The sequence below is a fragment of the Amblyomma americanum genome, chromosome 10 (genome assembly GCF_052857255.1).
Source record: "Amblyomma americanum isolate KBUSLIRL-KWMA chromosome 10, ASM5285725v1, whole genome shotgun sequence".
Taxonomy (NCBI): Eukaryota; Metazoa; Arthropoda; class Arachnida; order Ixodida; family Ixodidae; genus Amblyomma; species Amblyomma americanum.
Genome location: NC_135506.1, coordinates 18446928 through 18474730, shown reverse-complemented (window position 1 = coordinate 18474730; position 27803 = coordinate 18446928). Strand labels below are relative to the sequence as shown.

The following is a 27803-nucleotide window of genomic DNA, read 5'->3' as shown; positions in this document are numbered from 1 at the left end:
GGACGAAGCGACAGGAGTGTGCGCTCTGCTGTGCAAAATTTTCTTCAAGAAACGCAGCGACTCCCATTCTAATTTCTTTTTCCCGCTCTCAGTCAGTACGACATTGAAGCATTCCAGGCATTGTGTACTATTATGCACATTAAGCCATTGTCCCGTCTTCGATCTCCAAGTTAACAGAACCCCTGTCCTTCCCTCCTCCAATCTATCAGCCTACTTACTATTACCACACCTTTTCCCGTCAAAACTTTCCGCAATTAACCGCCTGCGTCCTGGCCACTCCCCCGTAGTGGGTATGTGCCAGCAACGTCTGAGGCCTTCCTTCCTTCCTTCCTTCCTTCCTTCCTTCCTTCCTTCCTTCCTTCCTTCCTTCCTTCCTTCCTTCCTTCCTTCCTTCCTTCCTTCCTTCCTTCCTTCCTTCCTTCCTTCCTTCCTTCCTTCCTTCCTTCCTTCCTTCCTTCCTTCCTTCCTTCCTTCCTTCCTTCCTTCCTTCCTTCCTTCCTTCCTTCGTTAATACTGTCGCTGCCGCTTCTATAACAGAGCAGCGTTTGATCATGAAAGTCGACGCGCTGGCTGTTCGGCACCAGAAATACTTCTTCCATGATGCAAGCGCACTTACAACGATTGAACCTCGTTATAACGAAGTTAAAGGAGCCAGGCGATTACTTCGTTATAGCCGTAGTTTCGTTATAGCCCGTGTTGACCGAGCTTCGGTTCAAAAGGGAATCGCCACTCGTACGTTATATCCATTATTTCGTTATAACGAGGTTCGACTGTGAAAGGGCCGCCAAAACAATGCTTCTGCCTAGACGCAAAGCCGCTGCGAGTCGCAGGCTGCAAATTTATCCTCGCGTTTCAGTCAAATGAAGTACCTCTTCAGAGTTTCAGCGTCCATTTTCAAGCTGCAGCTTTACAGGATACCTGCGCGCTTTTGTAGTCACGTGGTACGGGGCGTTCTCACGACCTTTACGATTTTTTAATTTTTTTTTCTGGACACTCAGTGCGGAACACTGCCTCGGTTCACCCTTTCCTGGAACGACAAATGCTCTTGTTCGCATCCCGCGGTTGCGTCACGCTGACGTCATCATCTGTTCACATTCCGGGCATATACTTTCCGGTGGGAAAGTTCGAAGCCGTCGTCGTCACTGCAGTCTGATGCCACGCCATATTGAATTCTGTCCCCAGAGCCCATGGCCCTCTCAACAATGGACTGTCATCGCAGACGCTCGATGAACTGTTGAGAGAACAGATGTGGGGAAGGAGGGGAATGAGAGAGAGAGAGAGAGACGACATCAACAAGGATTATACCTGACACCTCCAGCGTGCGTCGACTGGCGTCACAGCAAGACACCAGTGTCCCTCCTCCTCCTCCTCCTCCTCCTCCTCCTCCTCCTCACTGCGCTACCTCTGGTGTTGTCTGGCGTCTCTTTCCTCCTCTCCTCTTTCCCACGATGCCGTTTGCGAGGAATTGAGGCACCTGGAGAAGGTGCAGAGCAGACGACACGGCGCGGGCAATGACGTCCTTGGTGGAGAGACAAAGGGACCGTCGAAACAACACCACGTCCGATTTGTTCTTGCATTGCCTCTATTTTTTTTTTCCGTACACGTCGTTCGTGAGAAAGGCGGTGGTATTTCACATCATATGCGTCACCGCGTGACGAGCATGTGACGCGTGTTTTATTTCTGTTGCAATGTCGACTGTAGGTTCGGTGTCGCCTTCAGCGTGCTAGTGTACGACGGGCTTTGAGCGTGGAGAAGCCCAAAAGCCGTTTGTGTATACATGCATACTATCGGGAGCAAAAGTAAGAGACCCCCCTCCAAGTTTCACTGCGCCAGTGTCGACACTAGAAGTGTTTTGTCAGGTGGCGCCCCCAAGCAAAGTGGCACTGGTCCAAACATGAAAAAAAAGGGGGCGGGGGGGGGGGGGGCGCCTTTCGCCCATTTAAGCCCGTTGGCTGCCTACGCAACGTTGGCAAGCAGATTGAAGGGACACTGTGGACAGCTAAATCCAATATCTGTTGTTGCAAAAATCGGCTCTGCGCCTCTTTCTGGATGGGCTGATGTTGCTTTGGCAGCGAAACGCGCACGTTTATTTCCGAGAAAGATGGATTTAAAAATTTTCCGGGCCCTCGACTCAAACTCGTGATGTCAAGATATAAAAGGACTCCAATATAAAGATATAATTATAATTATATTATCTTTCTGGATGGGCTGATGTTGCTTTGGCAGCGAAACGCACGCGTTTAGTGCCGAAAGAGCTGGATTTAATATTTTTCCGGGCACTCGACTCAAACATCGTGATGTCAAGATCTAAAAGGACTCCGTGATCATCGTCATGAAGTGAATGACTGTGTAGCCTAGACTCGGGGATCTGCGTTGAAAACGCCAGTACGGTTTGCGTTACAGAATGTTCTTTTTTACCATTTAGCGTTGCGTAGATTGGGCTGGGAATGGCTTCAGTAGTGCACTTAATTTATTGCAGACAATGGCAAAAAAGGCCGTCTGCTCAAAGTCCATTCCTTCCAATAAAACAAGGAGAAACTCCCGACTCCCGAACAAAATAAAAATACTAAAAACGACGAGAAAGTGCAATAGCGCACACGCATCGCTTTCACTTGACCTTTGAGTCGCATGCCTTTTTCTCCTTTACTTTAGTCTTCTTTTTTCAGCCGCACAAACGGCGCCTTCATCTTCGCCATCTCAGTTTGAGGTCCTGTATCGTCGAGTGTCTCTCTGGCCCTCTCTCCCAGTTTACGCTTCGCAAAAACCGCGCAGCAGCTCAAACAGGAGGTGGGGTTGGGGGGTATCTTACGACTTTGACTTGTCTCCCCTCTGCGGTTTCACCCCCGGGTGCAAATTGAAACCGGAGTCTTCGCGTAAGTCCCGAGTCAGCGTCTCTCGACTCCCGAAGATGACATCTGGCCCGGCTCCTCCTCTTGCGGGCTCAGGCGTTTGGCTACAGCGAGAGAAGAGGTCATCTCAGCATCTCAGCCGCAGCTGGATACGTGCTAGAGGGGGAGGGGGGAGGCAGGGGAAGGGAGGAAGAGAGGGCTGGCTCTAGCAGACGACGTGACAAGGTCAGGGGCCTCCTCTCAAGCAGGGGTCATGGCGCGAAGCTCGAGAGGAATGGTTTGCCAGCACGGATTTTCTTCTTAAACCTGTAGTGCTTGCACTCGCTGACACGAAGAAGATAGTCCAACAGCGAAACTGTCGAACTGGAGATAAGGTGCCGCTCTGAAATTTCTACTCGGTGGTGTCGGGGAGCGGGGAAGGGGGATGGGGGGGAGGGCGGGGAACGGGGGGCAAGTAAAAGCTTGACATATATAAAAGACTTGGGACGCGCGTTGTCTCACGGCTGCAGCAGTTTTTCTTAAGCACTTTCATGCAATCCAGATAATTACGTGATCAGATGAACTGTGTACCCCACCTCCAGAAAATGGAAGCAACAAAAAAAAAATACCGAAGGCATGCACAGCAATTAGGGTGTACAAACTTTCTGAAAAATTGCGGCAAGCCACCGCGTGCCAATATTTATTCCAGATTTCCATGTTTGAAAGTTCAATCTCGTCATTATTCGTTTACATTTCATATATTCGTCTATTTTTTTTTTCCGGACTGCCCGGTAATGTACGTACGCTGGCTCACCGCTTTGACCTCGCGACGTCGTATTTTCGCCAGATGTTGTAGCTCTCCTCTCTCCTTAACGCTATCACTCCCCTTTGTATTTCTGGCTATCTTCTCCCCGTGTCGTTTATTTCCGCCAGCCGCAGCTCGAGTGCTTAGGTAATGCACTTCCATGCCAAATTTCCTGAATGATGCCACTACGACCCACCTACTACGGACTATGTATGTCCTCTATAACAAGAGTTGACGCTGCTGTTACTCGTCCCCCCCCCCCTTCCCCACTTCCACTCACAACCATTTTTATTTTCTTTTTTTAGTTCACAGCTCTGTCGAATACCCCACAGGCGTGTCAGTTTGGAACAAGAAGAGAACAGGTTCTTAAAGAGACCTAAATTTAATCAAATTTCGTCGTTTTATACAAAATAAATGCAGGGAACTGGCACACAAAAAAAAAAAAACTCAACACGATCCTGGCTACAAAGAAAAAACTCAAGACGTACAGTGTATATCATCTCCGTTCGTCCTTTGCTAACCCCTTTTGTTCGCCTTCAAAACCTGAGGCTGAAACACTGTATTTTCTTTCCTTCGTTGAGCGCACCCTCGTGTAAAAAAAAATTACGCGTTCGCCATGTGGTTGGAAGGCTCGTCGCATGCGGGCAGCGACAACGCGAGCCGTATATAAGTCTAACCTCGCTATAACGAAATGATGGATATAACGAAGGAATGACGATTCCCCTTGCAAGCTGGGTCGACACGGGCTATAATGAAGCTGCGGCTATAACGAAGGAATCGCCGGGGCCCTTGAACTTCGTTATCCTCGTTATAACGTCTAATACTTCGTGATAACGAGCTTCAACTGTACCAGCAACGTCCCTTTGCGAACGTGTACAGGTGTTCTCGCCTGTGAGCGCACTCGTCACGCCCTTTTTCAATCCTGGCCCATGCGTAATAGGTATGAAGTCCGGCCTATTCACGCCCGATGCTTTTTCATGACTCCCCCCCCCCCCCCCCCCAAACCTCACTCTTTCTCCTTACCTAGCCACTCCGGTCTCCTCGCACTGGCGTGCACTCCACAAAGGAGCTCAAAAGAAACTCGCTTCTGAGTCTGTCACGGTCAACGCGCCCTCGTAACCTTTACGCGCGCGCAGCACACACGAGCCCTCATCTAGGGCAGGCTAATCCTCCGCGTCCAACCGCTCTTTATTCACGTAACGCGAGAACCCGTTGGTTGTTCGTTGCGTATTGGCTGCTGCTCCCTGTTCGCCGAGACTGGACGCTGTAGTTCGCCCCATGCAAGGGTGTCTCGTCGAAGAGGAGCTCGCGTCGTCCGCAGCGGAGCGAACGGCCGTCTCGCTCTGTCACGCACTGCCGAACCCGCGGCCACGGTCGCCGCCTCCGACGCCTTCTTTCCTCGTTGCCTGCGACGATGGCGCTACTGGAGTAGCACGCCCTGCCGCTCTGCACGCGGTGGTCTCCCGCTTATAAGCGTGCACTGCAGTGAAAGCTAAAAGGCTGGTGCCAGTTAATCACGGCCACAGCCGAGTTCGCCTTGATTGACCGGTGCCGTTCTCGGTTGCTATGTGGTCGCGTGACTGTTGCTGGTGGTCGTGACTGCTGCTGTGGGGTCAATACCACGATTGGCTAGCGCTGTGTGTCTGGCAATCACGCAAGGATACCTCGCCTGAAGAAAAAAAATGTCCGAATGTAGCTGCTGAAGCTTAGTCTGGAGGAACCGTTTTATTTTGGCAATGTATGTTCTAGACTTTGCTGGCCGATGGAAAAAAATTGTTGCCCTATTTGTACTACGCATTTCCTGAACTGTCTTAGTCGACTAAAGTGGAATATACAGTGCGTTTTTTCTGTAGAAAATTTGTCCAACACGCAGAAAAGAGGGGGGAGAGGGGTGGCTTGAAGCTGCCACACACCTAACGCACCCCCCTTTCCTCTCCCGCTATCATTTCCCGCCCTTGTACAGCACTTCTATTGTCTTGTACCCTTTCTTGTGCATGTCTTGTTGCGCAGTGCTTCTGGCAGAGCAAAAAATAAAGGGACAGAAGCAAGCACTTTGATGCGAACTACTAAACGAATTCGACCCCTTTTGCTTACGTAGCTGGTGCCAGCCGTGAGCCGTAGACTTCCACTCCGCTGCACCGTTCTAGTGAGACAGGTTGCAAGAGCGCTCTCCGCGATCCTTCTTCGGCGCCTCTGGAGAGTGGTGATGGTGGTGGTGATAGCTGAGTGGCCCACTGGTGTTGCCTCTGCCTCGCGTACACTGTTGGGGCCTTCGTTCGTCCAGAGTTAATTCTTGTTTGGACCATCTGGAAGAGGGAGAGGAGGGCGTGCTTGCTTCGTAGCTGCAGCCTCTCGAAGCGTCGATGCTTCAAGCCGTGGCAGGTGCACGAAAGGCGCTGTGAACGCCTCCCCGCGACTTTATTCCGACGGTAGAGGGTGAGGGAGTGTTTACTCTACGCTTCGTTAGGCTTTCCTTCCAACGCGCTCCGTGCGGAGTTGCTTGCTATCCTGGAAGAGGCACAGTGGGTGTTAGGCGAAAAATAAATAAATAAAAGGGTACGAATTTGTCTATGTATGCACATATACTGTATATTGCCGGTCGCCAGTCCATCGGAACCGCGTTTATATATGTGTGTGTTATAACGAGCACCTACCTCTTTTTCCTCCACTTGTCTTTATCTGTTCTCTCTCTCTCTCTCTCTCTCTCTATGAAATGAGGGGCCTGTTTTGACAAACTTATGAAGGGAGCGAACAGTCACCGAAACCAAGGTGCATAGGGGAATGGTTTTTTTTATTTGTTGTGCTTATCAGTGGGATATTATAGTATTTAGATTAATAAATCGCTTAAAGAAAATTACTTATAAAGCAGCAGAAAAAACAACCATGCCGCCGGTGGGATCCGAACCCACGACCTCCGAATAACGCGTCCGGTGCTCTTACCAACTGAGCTACGGCGACGGCTGTCCAATCTGCTGCTCTCGTGGGTATTTATGTTCATTGGGTGTAAGCTAACCTTGAGAGTGTTCACTAGCGCCACCCTCGACCATAGCGGTGGACGTAGCAGGTCCTGTAATACCGCGAGTGTGACGTGGAACGCCATATATATATATATATATATATATATATATATATATATATATATATATATATATATATATATATATATATATATATATATATATATACACACACACACGATGAGCTGGAGAGATCGACCTCGTAACCCTGAAAGCCAGTGATGCGGATGAAGGCGGTGTGGGTTGACATGACGTCTGGAGACGAAGGTATGAAGGATTGGTTTGGCAGGCACGGAAAAGGGGAGCAAGATGATGGGACCGTGGGAATTTGCCAGAGTCGGAAACCGCCGTCGAGGATGTTACGCGAGTCGCCTCGTAATCTGCGCGATGGTTCGCTCTTGTTTTGGTTCGTAGTATACGAAGTTCGCCCACTTTAGCGCGGAGCGAATAGTGACACGTAGGCGTAGTGCAATGATGACTGCACAACGTATAGCTCCTAAATTAACAGTATTTGTTTGCGAACTATGTCGCCAGACCGCAGGAATTTCACGCAGGCAAATGACATCTATCGTTCGCGTATTGAATGTGGGTGTGTCTTTACTATCTCGAAACGCGCGATAAGGGATCAATCGTCGACCCGCCGCGGTGGCTCAGTGGTTAGGGCGCTCGACTACTGCTCCGGAGTTCCCGGGTTCGAACCCGACCGCGGCGGCTGCGTTTTTACGGAGGAAAAACGGTAAGGCGCCCGTGTGCTGTGCGATGTCAGTGCACGTTAAAGATCCCCAGGTGGTCGAAATTATACCGGAGCCCTCCACTACGGCACCTCTTCTTCCTTTCTTCTTTCACTCCCTCCTTTACCCTTCCCTTACGGCGCGGTTCGGGTGTTCAACGATATATGAGACAGATACTGCGCCATTTCCTTTCCACAAAACCAATTATATATATATATATCGTCAAAGACAGGGATGCAGCGGCAGCAGTCCACGGCAGGCACGGATATCCACGAAGACGGGTGCCAGTCATTCACGTAGCTCATACCTGCGTTGAAGGAGTCTTAGGAATGTAGCGCAAGATCTGAGGCGCTTTAGGTGAATAGCAGCGCTTTGTTTTGCCTTTTTTTGGAGGGGGGGGGAATGATTCGAGAGAGAGAATTGCAGTTCCCGCTCTCAGCACGGGGTTACTTTAAACAAAGTGTCTATAGCAGACAAACACTTCATAATCTCAGCAGTAGTAGTAAGTAGTTTTTTTTTTATTAGACTAATAGTAAAAAGGAAGGAAAAGGTTTTTGCTAGCCCCGGCATCTGCCATCGATACTGAAGCACCTGAGCTGGGGCAGCGGAAATAAAGGACAGCAGGCAGAATGGAGAAATGAAATGAAAGAGGTGAGGGGACAGGAATAGAGGATGGGGGGAGAAGTAATATACACGAACTATTCACACAATAAGTAATGTGTCCAGGTTGTGCGCGTGATTAGTTCATTTTAGAGGAATTAAATCACACACGCGCACAGCACTGTGTTGACTACAACTGGAGTGGGGCGTCCAGTTGTTAATCGTTCAAGGTAGAACTCGCGGAGCGTTCGGTCGCTGCGTGTAACTATGACCGAACGCTCCGCGAGCTCTGCCCTGAACGAATAATAGCATCGCCGTCCAGCAGCCAATTCCAATTCCGCACTCCTCGCCTACACGCGCACAACCTCTCCTGGTCATCATTTCCCTGGAGAAGCGGTTACTATCAGGGCTTTTATTATCCTAATCTTCGATGGTGGATCTTCTTAACCGCTCAAACAGAGGGGATGCTAGCGCTTATCCTCTACTTTTTTTTCCCCTTTTCTTCTCATATCGGTGCGTGTGTGGGGGCGTCTGCCTCAGGGGGAGGGGGGGGGGGGGCTGCTGCGGTGCCGGGTTGCTGGTGGGCGATTCGCCAGAGAAGAAAGCCTCAGAGTGTACTCTCTTCTCTCTCTCCATCGCCATCGCCATCAGGAGAAAGGAATGAAGGAAGGGGGGGTGGAGGATGTCGCTCCGAGAGACTCAGCAGCGGCGGCCTCTTTTGAGCTCCTCTCTGCGCGCCTGATAAGAGCACAATGTATCTTTTGGTCGCTCTAAGACTCTCCAAGCTCTGCTTCCCGTCCATCAGCCCCCCTCCGCAGCCTCCCCATCTCCCTCCTGCCGTCTCTTTAAAAGGCAAGCCGCCGGAAGACGGCCGCCCTTCTTTTGTGACCGCACAAGTGACCTTGAAAACTGGGAAGAAAAGAAAGTATGCGTCTCTCCTCCGGCCCTGGTTGCCCGCTCTTTCCTCATCTCTCACTTTTTCTCTTGTTTAGTTTTTTTATTTATTTATTTCTGAAGAGCACGTTGTGCGCAGTCCTCGGCCTCTACCTTAGCTACCCCACTTGATAATCTGCCGCCTCTTCTTTGTGACGGGAGGCATTCTTTTCCTCTCCACGCAGAGCATGGGAGGGGGGGGGGGGGGGAATGTTCCGCGTTCCGCGGTGGATTACGTCATGTCGCGGCCTCGTCGCGTCACGGCTTAACGGCAGCTGGTATAGCGTTTCAATAACGAGAGGCGCAGGGAGGGGGTGTCACAAAAGAAGGAATGGATGTATTGTCGGTGTCATAGACGGTCTTGTTATGTATGAGAACAGGCATTGAACCTTGATGGATTATTGCGCGAGCAGGGACGCATTGCGATAGTGTCCACGTTTCGAGAAAGACCAACTCCGGCATTTTTTCTACCTCCTCTGATTTTGCTGAAACTTTCACGGTGCGGTCTCCGCATTTTTCTGGTCCTTTGTGCCGAATTTCGTAACGCGGCGATGCTTTGGGGCCAGAGACCACTTCGCAATCAAGATGTGCCGGATCCGTGCGCGCAAGCCTAGGACACTGAAATATTTCAGGATAAATTATGCAGTAAAGGGATCAGTTTTCTTTTTTCGAAAAAGCCGGGATTCACACGCAAGAAAGAGAAAAAAAAATAGATGCAAAGCCCATTTTTTGAATCCATTAAAAGGCAGCACGTCGGCTCATATAGTCGCTGCCATATTATCGATGGCGTCAGGATGTTGATCTCGGCCAATAGATAAGAAGTCTCGGTACAGCTAGATTAAAACAAGATTTTCTTTAAATATAAATATAGCATACGGCGCAGATTTCATCCTGCTTACCTCACGCGTTAAAAGAAGTACATCTCGTTGAGGCTTGTTCTACAGTCGCTCTCACGACAGCGAAACGGTAAGAAAACGCCTACAATTAAATCGAAAACAAGATGCCTTGAATCGCACGATAAAGATGACAATGACTCTGGAACGGAACATAAAAACTTCGCGAAAAGACTGTGTGCGCGCAGCACCAATCAACATTAGCACGGAAAAATAAAAGGTGATTCATGTCTCGATGCAATGATTCACAATTTACGCAGACAGCAAGGCGAAACTTGAGCGGAAGACTCGTTTGGATCCGAAGCACCGTTGAGAATATGAATATGGCCCCGTGTTTCTATGGTGCGATGCAAAAAGGCTGGCTGGGGCCTCTGCTTCCTAAATAGTCTATTTTCCGTATTGGTTCATTGGCCGCTGCTACAGATGACGTCATGCGGTAGCGGTCAGCCGTGACGCAGGACTGTTAAGATATTTTGTATGTCGCTGGCTCTATCAAACAGGCGAAGCAGTGAATCCGGATGCGAATCGCTGTTTTGTGTGGATTCGGTTACAGATTCTCTCTGCCGCCCCCTGCGCAATTCGTGGTGTCACCATCTCACGCCAACACTGATAGCTAGCCAGCAATGTCAATAATAATAATAATAATAATAATAATAATAATAATAATAATAATAATAATAATAATAATAATTGGTTTTTGGGGAAATGAAATGGCACAGTATCTATCTCATATATCTTTGGACACCTGAACCGCGCCGTAAGGGAAGGGATAAGGAGGGAGTGAAAGAAGAAAGGAAGAAAGAGGTGCCGTAGTGGAGGGCTCCGGAATAATTTCGACCATCTAGGGATCGTTAACGTGCACTGTCATCGCACAGCACACGGGCGCCTTAGCGTTTTTCCTCCATAAAAACGCAGCCGCCGCAATGTCAATCGACGGATTGAGATCGATGGTTTTGGTTGACCAGCAGTGGTTCCGAGTGAGCGTATTATTAGATGAACTATTTTGCTTTGGGCTTGCTGGTCTGCTTGCATAGCATATCATCATGAGAGATACGTTAAAATTCCAGGCATTAAATAGACAGGTGACGGTGACCTGAATGTCCGGAAGATCTAGCCGGATGTTCTACTTCAACCCGCATTCAAGAGTAACCTTCAGCTAAACATAAGCAAACAGACAAACGAACAAAATGCGTAAGCCTGGACGTGTATGAAAGCTCGTTTCGCGCCCAAGGCGCGAGGAACATGTCATTTGTAACGCCATCCAACCCTGCATTCGCGTCGTCTTTTCGCCGCTGGTGTTTCTTCCCGGCCCAGTTGCCCAGTTGCGCCAGGAAGGGGGTGTGTCAGGCTGGCAGCCGGAGGGCAAGCCCTTTTCTCGTCGGCTTGCCGCAGCGGGATTGGATTTTGTTTTGGATCTGGCTCCGCCGCTGGCTTGTTGTCGCTTGTCTACATTCCACGCGTGCCCCCGCTGCCTTCGTCTCTTGAAAAAAAAAGAAAGCCAATGACAAGTGTTGTCGCTCCGAGCTACGTCCATAAAAGAGAGCACTTTGCTTCTTATGAAGGGCTTTTGCCTCTTCGGGAAGGGTTGACGAGGCGCACACAAACGCGTGTGACACCGGCCGGCGGGTATGTGTCTGTGTGTGTGTGTGAGGGGGGTAATTAGGAACAAGACCTTGTTATCATTAGCGACCCCGCTGCCATAAGACTTCCCGGTCGGGTGTTTCTAGTCTTCTTCCTTACTATACACAGCGACTCTCTGATACGGTTCGTTCACGACCACGCGGTTTGAACCGAGTTTGCCTTGAGGCCCCCAACATGCGTTTCTTTGTTTTTACTATGTCAGAGTTCAAGGCGCATACTAGCCTAGTTATGCTAACCACCGGGCAGTGTTAGACGTGCCTCGTTTGCAGATATAGAGTTGGACACTCCTCCTTTCTAGACATTCCGATGCGCTCGTTCAAGGGCATGGTACTCAACCCGAGCCTTTTCCTCCAGCCTGCATCTGCTTATTATTACTATTATTTTTCCCTCCTATCTTAGGGCCAAAGCTTGCATTAGCCTAGTTATGCTAACTGGCACAGCGTTATTATTAGGCGCAGCTCTTGTGCTGTTAGAGCTTGGCTCCCTTTTCTAGAGATTACGACACGGTTGGTTTACGATCATCCACCTGGTATGAATACCGACCTGCCTGCGGTCAGCCTTGCGGCTGTGGCCGAACTTTTTTTCCTTTTGCGTTAGGAGCAAGGCACGTATTAGCCTAGATACGGCGTTAAACCTGTTGTTATGCACGCAAGAATTTCTTCCATGTATAACCGTCTTCGGTCGCCTCGCACTTTATTATTTTTTTCATCTAGCGCCATCTGTGAGCACATTCATGAACGTTCGAAATAAACCAGCTATAGATAGATAGATAAAGAGGAGGAGGGAAAGGCTGGGATGTTAACCAGAAAGGGGTTCCGGTTGGCTAGAAACCAGCTATACTTTGTGTAGACAGTTCACCCAGCTCTAATACCAGAAACCAGCTATACCTTCTGGTATTAGAGCTGGGTGAACTGTCTACATTGCTTCAGCATTTTTTCTTCTCTTGTTTGTTCCCGGCGTAACGTGCAGCGTGCATATTAGTTTACTCGGCACCCTTCAGCGCGTTACTATTATTAATGGTTGCCGCGTCCACCGTAAATCATTCTGCTTTGACGTTGGCAATCCGACGCGCCCGGTCACGAAAACCGCTCTGGACTGCGAGCTTCCTTGTTTGGAGTTCAGACCTTTTTTTTCTTTCTTTGTGGAAGATGCACGCTAGCCTTGCTGTCAACAGACTATAGAGCGTCGGTGAAATTATAAATGGCTCCTACCAAGAGGCATCCACACCCTTTTCCTAGAAAACTTGTTTCGTCGATGAAGCCTCAGCGTTTACCAAGGTTCTTATCCAGCGCTTACTGGGAGGGCGCAGCGAAACCCAATGGGGGATCCCCGCACAGGAATCCTGTCGACTGCGCCAGTTTTGCGAGAGCTTGAGGCTGAGGAAAGGCTAGGCGGAGCTTGGGCGAGGAGTTGATTATCGATTACGGATTACGTAATAATATGAACAACTTTATTAAAAAGCTATGGCGCCCAGCTATGCGCCTAAACTGCGTGCGTTCAACGAACACTCACACATACTCACTGCATGACACTGAAATGCACTGGGCTTGGTTTTGGGGGCTGCTGTGAATAGCAGGTGGCGCTAGTGTTCAATCTATCGCTCACGTTACGAGGGGGCTTTCTCCAGGGCGGAGGGCATAGTCAGCGCGATACAGACTTGCAAACCAGCGACTTTGTCGTTCATGTTCCGTAAATGTGGCTTCGCCACAGAACGCGCTGGTATTAGAAGAAAGCGCACCCTACGAATAATCGGGAGTCTCCTGAAGATGTAAAAGATTAGTGGCATGTCCCGGTGAAGGCTAGGAGTTTTGTGTCGGACGGAGGAAGGAAGAGGGCGTGAACATACGCAGCTTATACACACAACGCGGGACAGCTTTTCGAAGTGTACTTGAAATAGAGCATAAGCTAAGCTTACTTCAAAGCGCTTTCAGTAAAACCAAAGAAGCTAATTTAGAACTATGTGTGCTGATGTGGCTGATTGCACTCTTTCTGCTGTGTGATCTTGCTGACAGAGCTTGCTGACAGTGTGCGATAACGCCACAAAGCCAAGCAACTGTTTACAGTTGAACAGGACCGAACGTCGGGGCATTCGGTCGCGATTGCGGAGACGAGATGAGATAACGCCAGCGCGAAGATAAGTCGTTTGGGTAATAACCCCGAGAGAGGACAGTACGCGCATTCGTCGGCCAGGCGCGTACACTACGCGGCCGCTTCTCTCCGCGTTCCCTCCGACACGCAGGAAATGCGGGAGAGATAAAAACACAGAATGTCGCGAGCGGGTCACGGTTGACATGTTACCGACGCCGTTCCTGCCCCTCATCCCCCTTCCGTCAAACCGTGAATCACTTCCTCAAGACATTCCGTCGAAACACCCGGCCCTGCTGTGACGTCGGCCAGGATCGCATAGCGCGTCCCTACAGAACGGTGCAGCGCTGTGAAAGCTGCAGTGTGGCGTGTTACGCAGTCGAGGCGCCCGTTCATTTCCGTAGCGACAGCACCTGATTGGTTGGATGATTGGCTGATGAACCTCGGTGATTGTCACAACCCGTTAAAAACGTTTCAGCAAGACGAGCCAACATCTCACACAAGAAACTGTACATATCCTGACTTAAAATTTTAAAATAGCTATTCTGTCAGGATAGGTCTGGCGAAGTTTGCGTCGTCGAGGTGGCGAGCTAAATGCGAAATTAAAGACGTCATTGTTTCGGAATCACGTGATCGATTTTTTACCAACGAGGATTGAGCATTTTGTCGCGTTGCTCAGCTGCCAGCCAATCAGAATTGACTATATGTGGTACAACGTGTGTGTGCGTGAGCTCTATCCTATTGGGAGATACAGGTTGTGGAAGGAAGGGGGACAGGATTTATGCAGGTATCACGGTCGTTTGCTCCTGAGAGAGAGAGAGCAAGAGAGAAAAAATCTCGAAGCTTCTTACAGGCTGCGAGTTTAACGAGTTTAACCGGGTTTTGTTTGATAAAACTGTTGCAACAGCCCCCCCCCCCCCCCCTCTTCTTCCGGTACTTGAATCTTGCATACACCACTGGTTATTGCGTTGCAGCCTACAAGCCGATTTCCAAAGCAGGCGTTTCCCAGTTAGATCACCAATAGCGCCGGGGGGGTGCCCACTACCGGTGATAAAATGGGTACACCCTTTCCCCTAGCATTGGTGCTTGGCTCCTTTGGGGCAAAGTTCTCTAAAAAACGGGTTTTTGACCCCGCCTTTCATATAAGCTCATTTAAACCGGCCAACCGCAAGCCGTATCTACCAATCAACGAGCTCGAAAATTCAGCATCGCCATCGCAGCCCCGCAGCATATCCCCAAAACTGCACGGTTTTCGGGTATAAAAGAGTCCGGACGCGATAGGGTGTTGCCGGAAAGCAGAGAAAACACGCGGCCGCTCCCGTCTCTTTGAACTGGAGCGAACCGGCGGCGTGGCTGCGTAGTACTACGCAGGCAGGCAAGACGAGCCAAGGGTCACCACGCATGCCTCCCTCCGAAAGACAGATATACGTAATCATTCTCCCTCTTTCTCAGCGAGGAATCACCGGAATGCATGCGCACCACGAAGTGAAAACAACATTCTGCGAGCCGGATCGCATTCGCTCGTCCGTGTTGTGCTGGGCGCGTCGGGTGATTTTTTTTTTTCTCGGCCGCAAGTCGGTTCCACGCGGATGCTTTCAGGCATGTCCGACCCATCTGGTATCTGTCACTGGCGTTCGTCAAGGAATTAATGTGTTTCGGACTCCGTGCCGTTGTGGGAGAGGCGAGCGGCTTTTACACACAGGCAACGCGAATTACGCACTTTGTGTTATGACTTTACGTGTTGCACACTGAAAGATATCGAAAAGTCAAACAAGTGACATTTGGTGCGTCGCGCCTTGCACCGTTTTTAAAAAGACTGAAAACCCCTCACTCTTGCGGTTATTTCTTCTGTTTTTTTTGTTGTTGTTTTTTGGAATGGTACAGCGAGTGCCCGGCACTTAGCAAGTCACCGAAATAATGATGCCGTGATGCATAACGAGTTCGGTGATGGTCTTTGGTATTATGACGGTAACATTGTGGTTAATGATCGAATAACGGCGATGCGTACTGATATTACTGAGTATGACCAGAGCGTGTACTGGCCCTTGGCCGTTGTGGTTTCTTGCCTCCTGATTTTGCCTCAGGGAAATAAAAGCGTGTGTATATAGGGCATAATCCCTTTTAACACTGCGGCGCCTAATGAACTGCAGGTTGCTGAAGGTGTTTTGAGATTGTGTGGGCTGCGGTTGATTGGTTTTCGAGGGTTAAGTGCCCCTGATGCCAACGAAGCTGATGCCCGAGCGCGCTACAGTACGGGCTTGTCAAACGCCGTCAAAACCGATTGTCACTCGACTCAATTCTGCCAATCTCGTACTGCTGCACAGAGTTTTTGAAGCTCATACCTTTCATATGCAATTCGAGTAGTCGCATCATAGCAGAGGCAATTGAAGGTTTCAAAATTCCTTCAAAACCCGAACACTTGTACCGTCGTGCCCGGTGTCTGCGCGGTACAATGCGGGAAATAAAATGTACGGTTAAATCTACGCTTTCAGTCGGGGCCGGGTTTATGAATGCCTCTTTTTGTGGGCCGTTTGTGTGTGTGTGTGTGTGTGTGTGTGTGTGTGTGTGTGTGTGTGTGTGTGTGTGTGTGTGTGTGTGTGTGTGTGTGTGTGTGTGTGTGTGTGTGTGTGTGTGTGTGTGTGTGTGTGTGTGTGTGTGTGTGTGTGTGTGTGTGTGTGTGTGTGTGTGTGTGTGTGTGTGTGTTGCGCTGCAATACATCGTTTTACACGGAGGGGTCCTGTTCGTGCAATGCTTTTCCTGCATTTTCTGGGCCGAAAGGTTTCGCATGGTTTTCCCTTAAAAATTTCTCGCTGTGAAGCCCGTGTCTGCCCGTGTCCGCAGCCCCCGGCCCTCTTCCGGAGATCTTACGCGAGCCGGAAGTTTTCGCTCTCCACAGTGCGTATAGCGACCACTCACGCGCCTCTCCGCTATCTCGGCTGTCTTCGCCACTCCAGTCCTACCCTTTGCATTTCCCGTTCTTCGCTTGGGATGGGGCATATGTTTCTCTCGTAAAATCCCGGATGGACGGTGTTGCCCTCGGCCCCTCCTAACCCCCCCCCTCTCTCTCTCTCTCTCTTATTGGAGCCGTGCCAGCGGGTACGAGTGTCTGTCTGTCTGTGCGAGATCGCTCGTTTGTGACCGTGACCAGTTTGTTCCAGCTCCTTCTTCTCGGGGCTTACTGGGGCAGGGCGCTGAACGGAATGCCCACGCTTAACCCCACCTCTTCTCCCTTCTATCTCTCACTCTCTCCCTCTTTCTCCGTGCACTCTTCGGGAAGCGTATGCGACGCCCGGAGATCAGCTCTACGCGTGATTTACGCTCACGAATGGCTGGCCCATGTGGTCTGGGCGCCGACTTCGGAAAAAGCAGGCGCGAAAAAAAGTGTGCGTGGAATATCTGATTCCTGGGCGGAAAGGACGCAGAACAAAGGCTCGCTTGTGTGAGGAAAACATAGCAGAAGCGGAGTGGCAATAAGAACGTGTTCGCTGAGCGAGATTTATTTTTTTTTATATGGGGCGTGAGTTATGCTCTCGGTCCTCGAACCATTTCTCTAAATAAATTTACGAACGCAGGAGTTACGGCAGCTGTACAGCGAGGAAAAAATGTGTAACCATTTACAAGTCGTAGCTGAGCTTTCGCTTCCTGCGCAAGCTTAACTCACGGAGTATCTTGAGAGTGAAGCACGGTGAGTGGACGGACTAAGGCAGGAACAAGTGGCAAGGAATTGAGGGGTGCCCTTTGTCTCACTTTATTAGCATACATAGGATGGGTCATTCTCATTGCATTCTCAGAAGTCGCCCGTGCCTACTGCACCCTAAGCACGAATACGCCTGTATGGGAGTAAAAACGGAGTGAGCTGTCATATAGCATGTGCACAGTCCCTTTTATAAAAGAGAGTGCGCTATGGAAGGCAGGTTTGCTTTTTTTTTTGCTCCTTTCTGTTTGAAGGGTAAAACAGCTCTCGAGAAACGCATCGGCGTTTCTCTTTTCTAAACGCCTTCTACCTGTTTGCCTTTAAACACCAAGAGACAGCGGGAATCACGCAGAATGGCGACGCGCTATATTGTTGAAATTCATTCCTTCATTCATTCATTCATTCATTCATTCATTCATTCATTCATTCATTCATTCATTCATTCATTCATTCATTGTATTCGGCCTCATCATCCGCTGTTTTCTTCGAGCGCGCGCTTAATACACGCAGGCGTCGTATTTACTCGTGTTTAAACCGCACAGTGGTTCAAACATTCCAAAACAGCCGTGAAGCGTCAGACACTAGTACGCCGTCTTCTCGTAGTTATTCCGCCCATATTAGACAATTAGTGCCTTACTTGAGTTTCTACGCGGAATGCCGGAGAGATGCGTCACAGCGCTCGCCTCAAGACTCCCCTCCTCCTCCATCCAACGCGCGTACATGCACTCAAACACATGTGCGCTGCTCTCTCTCTCTCCCGAAGAAGGGAGCAATTAGTAAGCGCCCCTCAGCGGCCGGTATTCGCAAAAGACGCCGCTTTCTCTCTCGCTCTCTCTCTGTGGCCGGCCGAGGTCGTATCATTTTGTCAACAGGGGCGCCACCGCGCCGTCTCGCAGCTGCGCGGAACGCGTGAAAATAATAAACCGAGCAAGTGGCGTACAGACACAGGGACGCGAGGAAGGGGGAGGGGGGGGGGGTGCGTTGTAGCAGCAGCTGCTTCTCTCGTCAAGCGGAACCCCCTTCGCGCCAAGTCGTGCGTCGCCTCTCTCTCGCTTTATTTATTTATTTTATTCGTTATTACGGTTTTCACTTTTTTTTGCTTACCAACATGCATGGCGGAGGGGACCAGCTTCCGCCGCCTTGCATTCCTTTTCCCTGGCACCGCAGCGGGGTCCGAGTGTTTTGCACCCAGCTTTGCACCGCTAAACACAGCTGGAGGGCGGGGAGGCAGCGTGGTCGACTCGTCTCTTTTTGCAGGCAGCAGCTGGTCTTTTATCTGTGCCGCCTGGTTCAAGTGTGGACGCGATTGTCGTGGGTCGCGTTTATTTTCGAGGCGGTGATGGACCGCAAAAGACGGTCCAGAACTGAATCCGCCGGCACTTTACTGAATGGGAAAGCCAGCTGGATGAAACGCGTGGGAGTTACTTGTGGATGAGAACAGTGCTTCGCTGGATTGTCCAATACACCCGACAGCGGACTTCGGAGTCCTGCGCACTTGTTCCACCTGTGCGCTTTTTGGATTTGCAGCGAGAGCTGTTACTGCGACTCCATACCGAGTGGTCGTGTAACTGAAGCCCGTTGCAGCTGTAGTTGCAAAATTCCGCTATTCCTACACGTTTTTTTCGTCCTTCTTTCTTATACTCACTTCTTCGCATAAATTTAAGTTTGTTAGACCCCCTTACTACCCTCAACCGCCTCTGTCAAGGAAAATGAGCTGCCTAATTCTTTAGGTCATCCCATGTTTGCCGCATGCAATTTGCAATACAAGTAGTCACCGCCTGGTTATGCCAGTCCCCCTTGTTTGTGTGTGCCATTTTATGTGGCAAACAGAAAGAAGAGCAATAGACAGGCATCACTGCTCTATCCGAACGGTTTAGGTGAGCTGTAGCTTGTTTAAGCCAGGCTTGTTTTTCGTGCGAAGCATTACATAACGCGGTCGCATCTAAATAGTCTTGTTCGAAGCCTCGCAGTGACTCGGTTAAGCCAGGGACAGTTGGGAGGAGCTTCGTGCGAGCTGAATATTTTATTTTACTGAATGTGCAGCGAGGGCCAATGACGGTCGTCGGAAAACGAGGAATACACACTGACGCGAGCTACTTTATTCTACAACAAAAGTAGGAGAAGGCCAGTCGAATAATCAGAGCCTTGTTGAATACCGAAAGCCGGTAGCTGGTAGTTCTGATTAGCAAATGAGCCCTGATTCCATAAACGGCATCCATCAGTGGAACAGAGGGCAAATCAAAACGAAATAGAAAATAATTTTTACAAAATGCAACCCCCATTCATGTATATTATAACAATTATATTTCATTTCGTTTTCATACTTTGTACTATTTGTCCTCAGATCGCAAGACGTCACACTGCCGTTATCCCCTGGATCTGTCAGCTGTCGCAGTCGGACGATAAAGCACGTTATGTAATGCAGACATTTCAAGAATCGCGACATATACCACTGGCCCTGAAACGCGTACGCCCTTCACCGCTCATTACGTGGAAGCACGGCAGTTGTGACACTTCGTTGTACTACATACGCTCGCTCGAGCCTTGTTTCTGCAGCATCCCGGCGGACGGCTTTTGTCCGGGCATTGTAGGGGTGTTGTATACACCTCCTCTCACTGTCTCTTCGCAGTTCCTCACTCGGAGCCCTGCGTGGAGGGAGGGGAGGGGGGGGGGGGGTGGAGGTGCAAGCGACCACTGTGGGAGCCTGTGGCCTTGATGCTCGTTTGGCAACACGCTGCGGTATGCGAGTACACGTTGTTCACCACTCGGCACACACTGCTTTGTGCGCGTGTGTATGGTGTACGCGCACTAATCTTTATGACTTCCTTCGTTCCAAGGCCGCTCTGCCCGCTGGGACGTCCCGTTGCGCTCGTAGAATAGAATAGAGAATAGAGGGCGTTTTGTTTTCTGTGCGTTTTCTTGAAAACATCGACGATAGAACAGTTGTATGAGCGGCGAGACGCATACATTAAAGAAAACAAAAACGTAAAAAGCGAGAAAAGCAGTGTTCGTCCCAAGCTATATGGTTTACATATGCTACCATCGACACTCCCCCTATAAAGATGCCCGTAATATTGTGAATATAGTGCGCACATCATCGTCGTGCGTCGGAGAAAGGTAGATATCAATTCATTAAGCTTGTTCCAATAAAGAGCTCAGATTCGCGTATAGCGTACTGAACTTTAGTGAGCGGCCTGTTCTGCATTGTACGTTTATTTCTGTGTGAGAAACCTGAATAGCGGAACGTGATTTGATAGCGTAGGTCTTATTTTGCAGCAGCCAGTTGCATTGCGAAAAGGAAAGACAACAACAACAACAAAAAAACGCTTATCGCAAAAAGTAATTATTAATTACAGAGTTTAACGTCCCGAAGCGACACGTGGGGCTGTGAGGGAGTCTGTGGTGGATTGCTGAAGATTAATTGTGGCCACCTGGCGTTCTTCAACGTGCGGTGTCATCGCACAGCACACGGGCACCTTTTGCCTTGACCGCCGCGGCCGGGAAGACCGATGCCCGGCACCGAATAAGCACAGCACTGCGACACGACGTCGTGTCATTACACTACTCCGTGTTAACAAACTGATGTTTTTTGGTCGTAGCCATCATCATCACCAGCATGACTGCGCCGACTGCAGGACAAATTCCTCTTCTATGTCTCTCCAAATAATTCTGTCCTATGCCAGCTGCGCCCACCGTACGCCCGCAAACTTCTTAACCTCATCCGCCCACCTAACTTTCTGCTGCCTCCTGCTACGCTTGCCTTCTCTTGGAGTCCACCCGGAATATGTGTACTTTCTCGCTGAATTTCGATAAAAGTGGAACTTTGAATCAAACCGCCTGAGCTAACACGCACTGTGCCTTTGTCTAAAGAATGCAGCGCAAACTAATCCGCGTACGGGGACACCAGCACCTCTGGAGGTCCTAAGCTCTGGAGGGTTAAAGACGAGAATTTCTCCCACCTTCGAGAGATTTCTGTATCTGGCCACGGAAAACGAGTCACACAGCACGGTTTAGAAGCACACCGATGGGCTGTGCACTTTTGACAAAGGCTGCACCTAATTTTATCGATCCACACGGGAGTGGGGGTCACACTTTGCTGGCAGCAGGCAGGGATGCTGCCGCAATGGAAACGTCACGTACACCACCCCCGCTTGTTCGTTCCATATCTCTTCCGAGATAGTCTTCGGAAGTGGCTTGGGTGATCTGTGTCGCCCTCTAACAACAGCCCATTCATTATCCGTTCATAATCGCACATGTTCGAGCCGGCTCGCCTCTCCTCCCAAAGGAGCCATGAGGGGGCGCGGGCGTCGGTCGGCCGCTGTTGTCACAACGCGTGGCCAGGCCCTCGCCACGCCGCGGTCGGGCCACGTAGTGAGCAAACACGCGACGTGTCGGGCGAAAGCGTCCCCATTAATCCTAATTGCCGGCGCCTCTCCCGCAATGGGCCAATCAGCGGAGACGGCGCGCCATATACGTGTTCAAAACCGCGTGGCGTGCGCCGCTGACTGCACGTGCTCGCTGCTAATGATGAGCGAGGTCCCGTGCGCGCGCACTTGAGTCAACAGCCCCGGTGTTGGACGCCGTGACACGCGGCACGTATCGCAGAGCGCGTATGGGGCGGGTGGACAAAAGCCATTTGAAATTTAAGACGCCACTGAGTAAAACAGCAACGGTTATGGTTAATGAATGTTTATGTGCCGACGAAATATGGTGGACCGTGAGACAGGCCCAGGCACGTAGCCAGGAATTTTTTTAAGGAGGGACCCAAGGTAATTTCTCCTAGCTGGCGGGTGATGCTGACTGAGCACTGCCAATTAAGCGAAAGGAGCTCTAGTTGACGTGTCCATAGTTGAAAGGCCATAGTTGATGTGCCCGGATTAGTTTCGACCATCGGCAGGCTTCGTTAATCCCGTATGCAAGACACGCAGAAAATACGGACCAAATAAGAATTAATCGTCCGTTTTCTGTTTCACGGCAAATGTCGTAATCTAATTAAGAGCGATTCTGCTGTGAAATTACGGAATTTTTTTTTTAGTGTGGCTCTTCGTTGAGAAAAAAATTGTTTTTTTTTTCGGTTTTTTTTTTCAGATCATATTTCTCGTTTCTCTCTTTCAGTTTACCTATTTTATATCGCTTTGAGTGTTTTTCTTTCTTTTCACTAATTATACAAACGGCAGTGCGCGAATTTACGCAATTATCACTAACTCAGTAACTTTCACTTGCGCTACACGACAAACAGTAAACCGAAAGAACATAGTTCATTATTTTACGCCGAAATTCTAGTATCGTTAAGGTTTCCTTCTAGTTCGTTAAGGTTGGGCGCAGTATGTACCGCATTCACGCGATAGTAGCTCCAAGCGGAGACAGGTTCGGCTGGACAAAGTATGATGGTTATTCAACATAGAGACCGTTGCCTCGGTCCATACCCTCTCGTGAAGGCCATATGGGCGGGGTGGGGTTGCTATTTAGATAGTTAGGTAACCATAGAAGAGCAAAAACGCCGCGTATTGGGGCCTCGATCGGTTCCACGTTAAAGACAGTGGTGGATGTAAAGGGGTTGCAGGAAATCTTTTCTTTAATTGGTTTTTGGGGAAAGGATATAAGGCAGTATCTGTCTCATATATCGTTGGTTCAGGTGTCCAACGATATATGAGACAGATGCTGCGCCATTTCTTGTCCCCAAAAAGCAATTTAAAGAAAAGGTTTCCGGCAACCCCTTTACACCCACCACTGTCTTTAACGTGGCACCGAGGCCCCAATACGCGGCGTTTTTGCTCTTCACTGATTACCTAACTGTCTAAATAGCAACCCGGTCCCGCCCGTGGCCTCCACGAGAGGGTATGGACCGAGGCAACGGTCTCTTTGTTGAATAACCATCATACTTTGTCCAGCCGAACCTGTCTCCGCTTAGGGCTACTATCGCGTGAATGCGGTACATACTGCGCCCAACACTGTCCTCGCCGGATGTACGCCTGATGAGCACGAGTCGTCGTCGGGGCCGCTCCCTGTCCTCGTCTCCGGCGCTCGCGAGCATCGCTGGTGCGGGGTTCGGCGACGCAAAATTTCGGCGGCGTGTCGCTACGCTCACTGAACAGCGTCGGCGAGTGGCTGTTGTGGGGAAGCGGTGCCGACGCCGGGAAACAAGAGTCCTCCTGTTCGTGGGGGCTGAACCGACTTTCTTTGCGAAATCACCGGAGATGGACGGGAGAGCTTGTTACGCATAGCGTCGCGGTTTCCTGAGTTCTGGTTAAGCACTGAGTCGAGCGATCGCGTGTGTTGGGTTTAGGCTCGGCTGCGTTGGTCAAGAGAAACCGAAATGGTGACGGACGACTCTGTTGTCTAACCTATTTGCCTGTATGTACCTTGTTTTCGGCGGAATTGGAGATATGAAGCGCACGTAAGGGTCTGAACTGGCAACCGGTGGTCTTGCTGTGACAAAATGGAACATCCGGAGGACGTAGTCAAGAGTTAAATGAAGGGATGCATTTAGGAAACTAGCTTGAGCAACGCCGCCTCGGATGGTGTTCAAAAGGAAAAATTGGAGGTCATTGAGGCCTGGCGACTTCCAGTTATGCATGCTAGACCACCACTGTGCAGATCCTTTTCGATGTTTCTCGTAAAGCCCACATCGCAGCCAGTGTTATCATCATCCTCAAGCAAGAACTTTTCTATGGCAAAACCCGATTGGTCCCCCTTTCTGTGATGTAAAATGTTCAGGAAATGCATTGCGCTCACTTGTCCTCATTGAACCTTTAAGCCAGACAAAGAAACTTTCAGAAGCTTCCAGGTCCTTCACCTGCAGACTGTGTATCGATTGTTTCGTTTTCCTTGTTTGTGCAGGCACATCCGCCCTCAGCAACCCTCAGGAACCTTCAAGAACCCAGTGGGTACCTGTCGACCAAGCTCTCGACCCTCTTAAGCCTATCCCAGACGTGCACCGACAGCTGAGGGCGCCATGGAGTCCAAGGACAAGAGTTCCCGGTCCGGCTCGCGGGCCAACCTGAACGAGTCCACGTTGCCCCTGCTCGAAGACGTGGGCGGCGGCGACGTCAAGGTCGAGGACGCCAAGGAGAAGATCGAGCTGGAGGTCAAGGGCACTGACTCCGGCTCCAAGGGCGAGGACTCTAACGCGGCCACGGCCGAGCCGGGCTCGGACGCCGGAGGCAAGGAGGCTGGCGAGTCGGACGCCGAGGGCACCTCCAAGAAGGACAAGAAGGGCAAGGACAAGAAGAAGGACAAGAAAGAGAAGAAAGAGAAGAAGGCCTCCCACAAGCGCTCCCCGTCGTGCGTCGAGACGCTCACCATCGGCCTCAACCTCCTGGACCGGGACGAGAAGCACGTCAACGACCACGTGAACGTGAGTCCCAAGTCCACTATCTTGACATCGTGGGGCTCTGTTTTATCGCGATATGTATAATATCAGGGGAAAATAGCCAATTCATAAAAAAATGACAAAATGACTCTTACCGGAAAAGGAGGTCATAAGAAGTTATTTGTTGACAAGGGTGTCGCTTCAAAGGCCTAGTGGCAGACCATATGCTTAGGACGTTCTAGGCTCGAATTCCATTGACGTCAAGATGCCACTTGCTTCCGCTTGCATGGGATAGGCGCAAATGCCTCCGAGGCCAGATGTTCATCTTTCCCACGGGAGTAAAGCTTGAGTGTGATGATTATCCCATTGATCAAGCGAGTGTTTGATTCTCTGTGCATTTCAGTGTGTCGGTGCATTTCAATGGCATGCATGTATGCATGCCCAGCGCCCGATTTGCGGCGACAAGCCAGCATACAAGACGACGTATACGAGGTTTCTCAATGCGACTGTCCTCATACGTGTCAACAAAGCAGAGAAAGCTGTGCGGAGTAGTTTTTTTTTCACATACCTTCATGCGCCCTCGTTGCTTATTTTGAGAACATGGTGTGCTTTTCAATGCCGATGTTATAATCATGTACATGCCGACTCCGGTGCATCTAACTGTTCCGCTTCGAACAAGAGGACGAAGCGCTGGTGATATAGTGTTAACACGCTACGCAACTAAGAGTTCCTTCCCCTTGGCATTTGGCGTGAATTTCAAGTGCGGTCACTTGCGGCGAGCCCGAAATTGCAAGCTCACTGCAGTATCGGTGACCTCAGCTTCCAACGATCGCCCTTCTATACGAGCCATGTATTACACACGAACGCGGTTCACGCGCACGCAGCAAATATTGGCATGCAGGTTTAGCCTGCTTCAGGATCTATGGTTATCGCCGTATATGCACGAACACGTATGTATACCTCTCTATTTTAGGGTGAACATGTATACAGCACGCGAACGCGTGTTTTGCGAGCATCCTCTCCTTCCAGCGAAGGAGGCCCATAAACCGAGACATCCGCCTCTATATATACATATTTCTCCTATACCCCGTTGTTGATGTGAGGTCAAGGCGTACGCGCACTCCATTATCTTTTTTTGTTTCGGGCGTCTCTATATAGACCTCCGAAAGGCTGAGCGATCCTCGGCGAACAAGGAGATGACCTGGCCTGTTTTTTTTCTAATTTTTTTCGGCTACGTTCACGTTGCTAAATCCGAACTAAGGAGCATCGGCTGGCCTCTCTACTTTATTATAAACAAACAAAAAAATGACCGAGGAACGGCTAGCTCCCCTTGGCATGCTTCTCGGTGATGGGCGGCGCACATCGCGATTTACCTATACCCACACAAGCCACCGGTGAGTCAGAGATCAGGCCAGAGCTTGCGTGTGTGTATAAAATATATACAGACATAACGCCCGCGGCGACAGGTCTGTGCGGGTCCAGGAAGGGAGGGGTATTTCGGCGCGGCCGCCACTGCAGCGAAGAAAACAAATAATAGGGGCCCCTTTTGCTCGAACCGGTCACGATGCGTCGGTGAAGAGCCGTGGGCGGATGGAAATGTGCGCATGCGCAAGGGGCTTGAAGATGTTGCCGGAGTGAGCCAGGTTCATCCAGGGGTCAACGCCGACCGTAGAAAAGATAAAGGTCGAATGGGCGCCGAAAATTTGTTGGGATTGGGCTGAGTTCGAATGAACTGGAAGTTCGAATTAACGCGAGTGCACTGCGCTTGTTTTCTATGCGGCGCGCTGGCTGGCCGGCGAGGGCGTGGGAGGCTGGATTTGGTTCGTAGTAAAATTGTACCACCGGTTTGTTCTAGCAGGAGAAAGACAGCGGTGCTGGCGGCAGGGCGATGGGCGTTATTATTTATTATTTATTTACAGAATACTGCAGGCCCTTCTGGGCCCTAGCGAGAGGGGAAATACAATGCAACATGAATATACACAACAACACCAAAGAAAATTCGAAACACAAAGCCGTTAAAGTGTTGTTAAAGGTAAAGCATTCCATTCAGTAACGGTGCGAGGGAAGGAGTATTTAAATAGGTCAGTTCTGACGGCGGTAACACCCTGCGGGGTGCGTGTGCTTCTGTGACCACATCCGCGGCTCGGGAAGGGGTGAGGCGTGAACGGGAAGGACTGAATGAAATTGGTTATATGTCTCACTTCTCGGTGGACACCTCAACCATGTCGAGAGGGGGAGCGAATGAGAGAAAGAAGAGAGAAAGAAACGCCACAGTGGAGGGCATCGGAGTAATTTCAACCATATGGGATGACATCGCACAGCGCGCGGGGTGGAAGGGGGCGCCTTTTGCGTTTCGCTTTCATCGGAATGCGGCCGCCGGTGTCAGCGCTTATAAAAGTGGTCTATAGACTTTATATTATATAAACTCTACTGCTTTCCCATAAATATTTTTTGTCTGTTCACAGTCCATAGACGAAAATGGGCTGAAAGTGTATGACCATAAAGCTATGTATTGTCTACACATTGTCTCTAGGATCTGTCTGTAGACAATCTGTAGAGTCTATAGGCCAAAGTCTATGAACAATCTATAGATCCTCTAAAGAAATTTTTGAGGCGAGATTGAACCCCAATCCTTAACAAGTGAGTCGCCACGGTGGGTCATCTTCATTCAACGCAAGCGATCTGCACGTCGCACCTTTAGGAACGGATGCCGCATCAGTCGCAACCGGCGTCACGGAATAGACCACGTTTGCGGTCAGGAAAGGCTTCCACTGAGCTCATCTTTAGCACCGCGTAACCAGCTTTTTGTTTCCGCGCTTCTGAGAACGCCAACGAGGGGAAATGAGAGAAGCAACGGAGGAGGGTAAAAAGGAAAACTTATTCACACCTTTCTTTGAATTCCCAGATGCTGAGGACTTGGACACCGGCGTAACATGGGCTGCACGGTTTCGTTGAATTCGTCTTTCTCTCTCTGTTTTCCACTGCCACCTTTTCCTCTCTCCTTTGTTGCCTTTTGCTGTTCACTGTTTCTTTCCGTTTCCGCCTTCGCGTCGCTACTCGGGGTGTTTCACCTAAGATGTTCTGCAGTTTTTAAAAATAGGCTTTCTGAGTTAGAAGAGTGATATTTTTTTCGACATAGCACTGTCAGCGGTGTAGACATCAGGGTACAGCGAAGACGTGCTAACTAGTAAGCTGCCAAACTAATATTGAATAATTAAATATTGCTATTAGTCCCTTATTGATTGACAGGCGTGTAGCAAACGG

General features: G+C 49.9%; 1 protein-coding gene across 1 annotated transcript in view; it reads left to right on the top strand.

The window, feature by feature from the left end:
* LOC144108839 (uncharacterized) overlaps window positions 1–27803 on the top strand; it is a 91801-nt gene that overhangs the window by 14580 nt on the left and 49418 nt on the right. The window contains exon 2 of the mRNA XM_077642030.1: window positions 24068–24584. Within this exon, the coding sequence (XP_077498156.1) occupies window positions 24183–24584 (402 nt within the window). The 5' untranslated portion in view covers window positions 24068–24182. The remainder of the gene's footprint in view (window positions 1–24067; window positions 24585–27803) is intronic.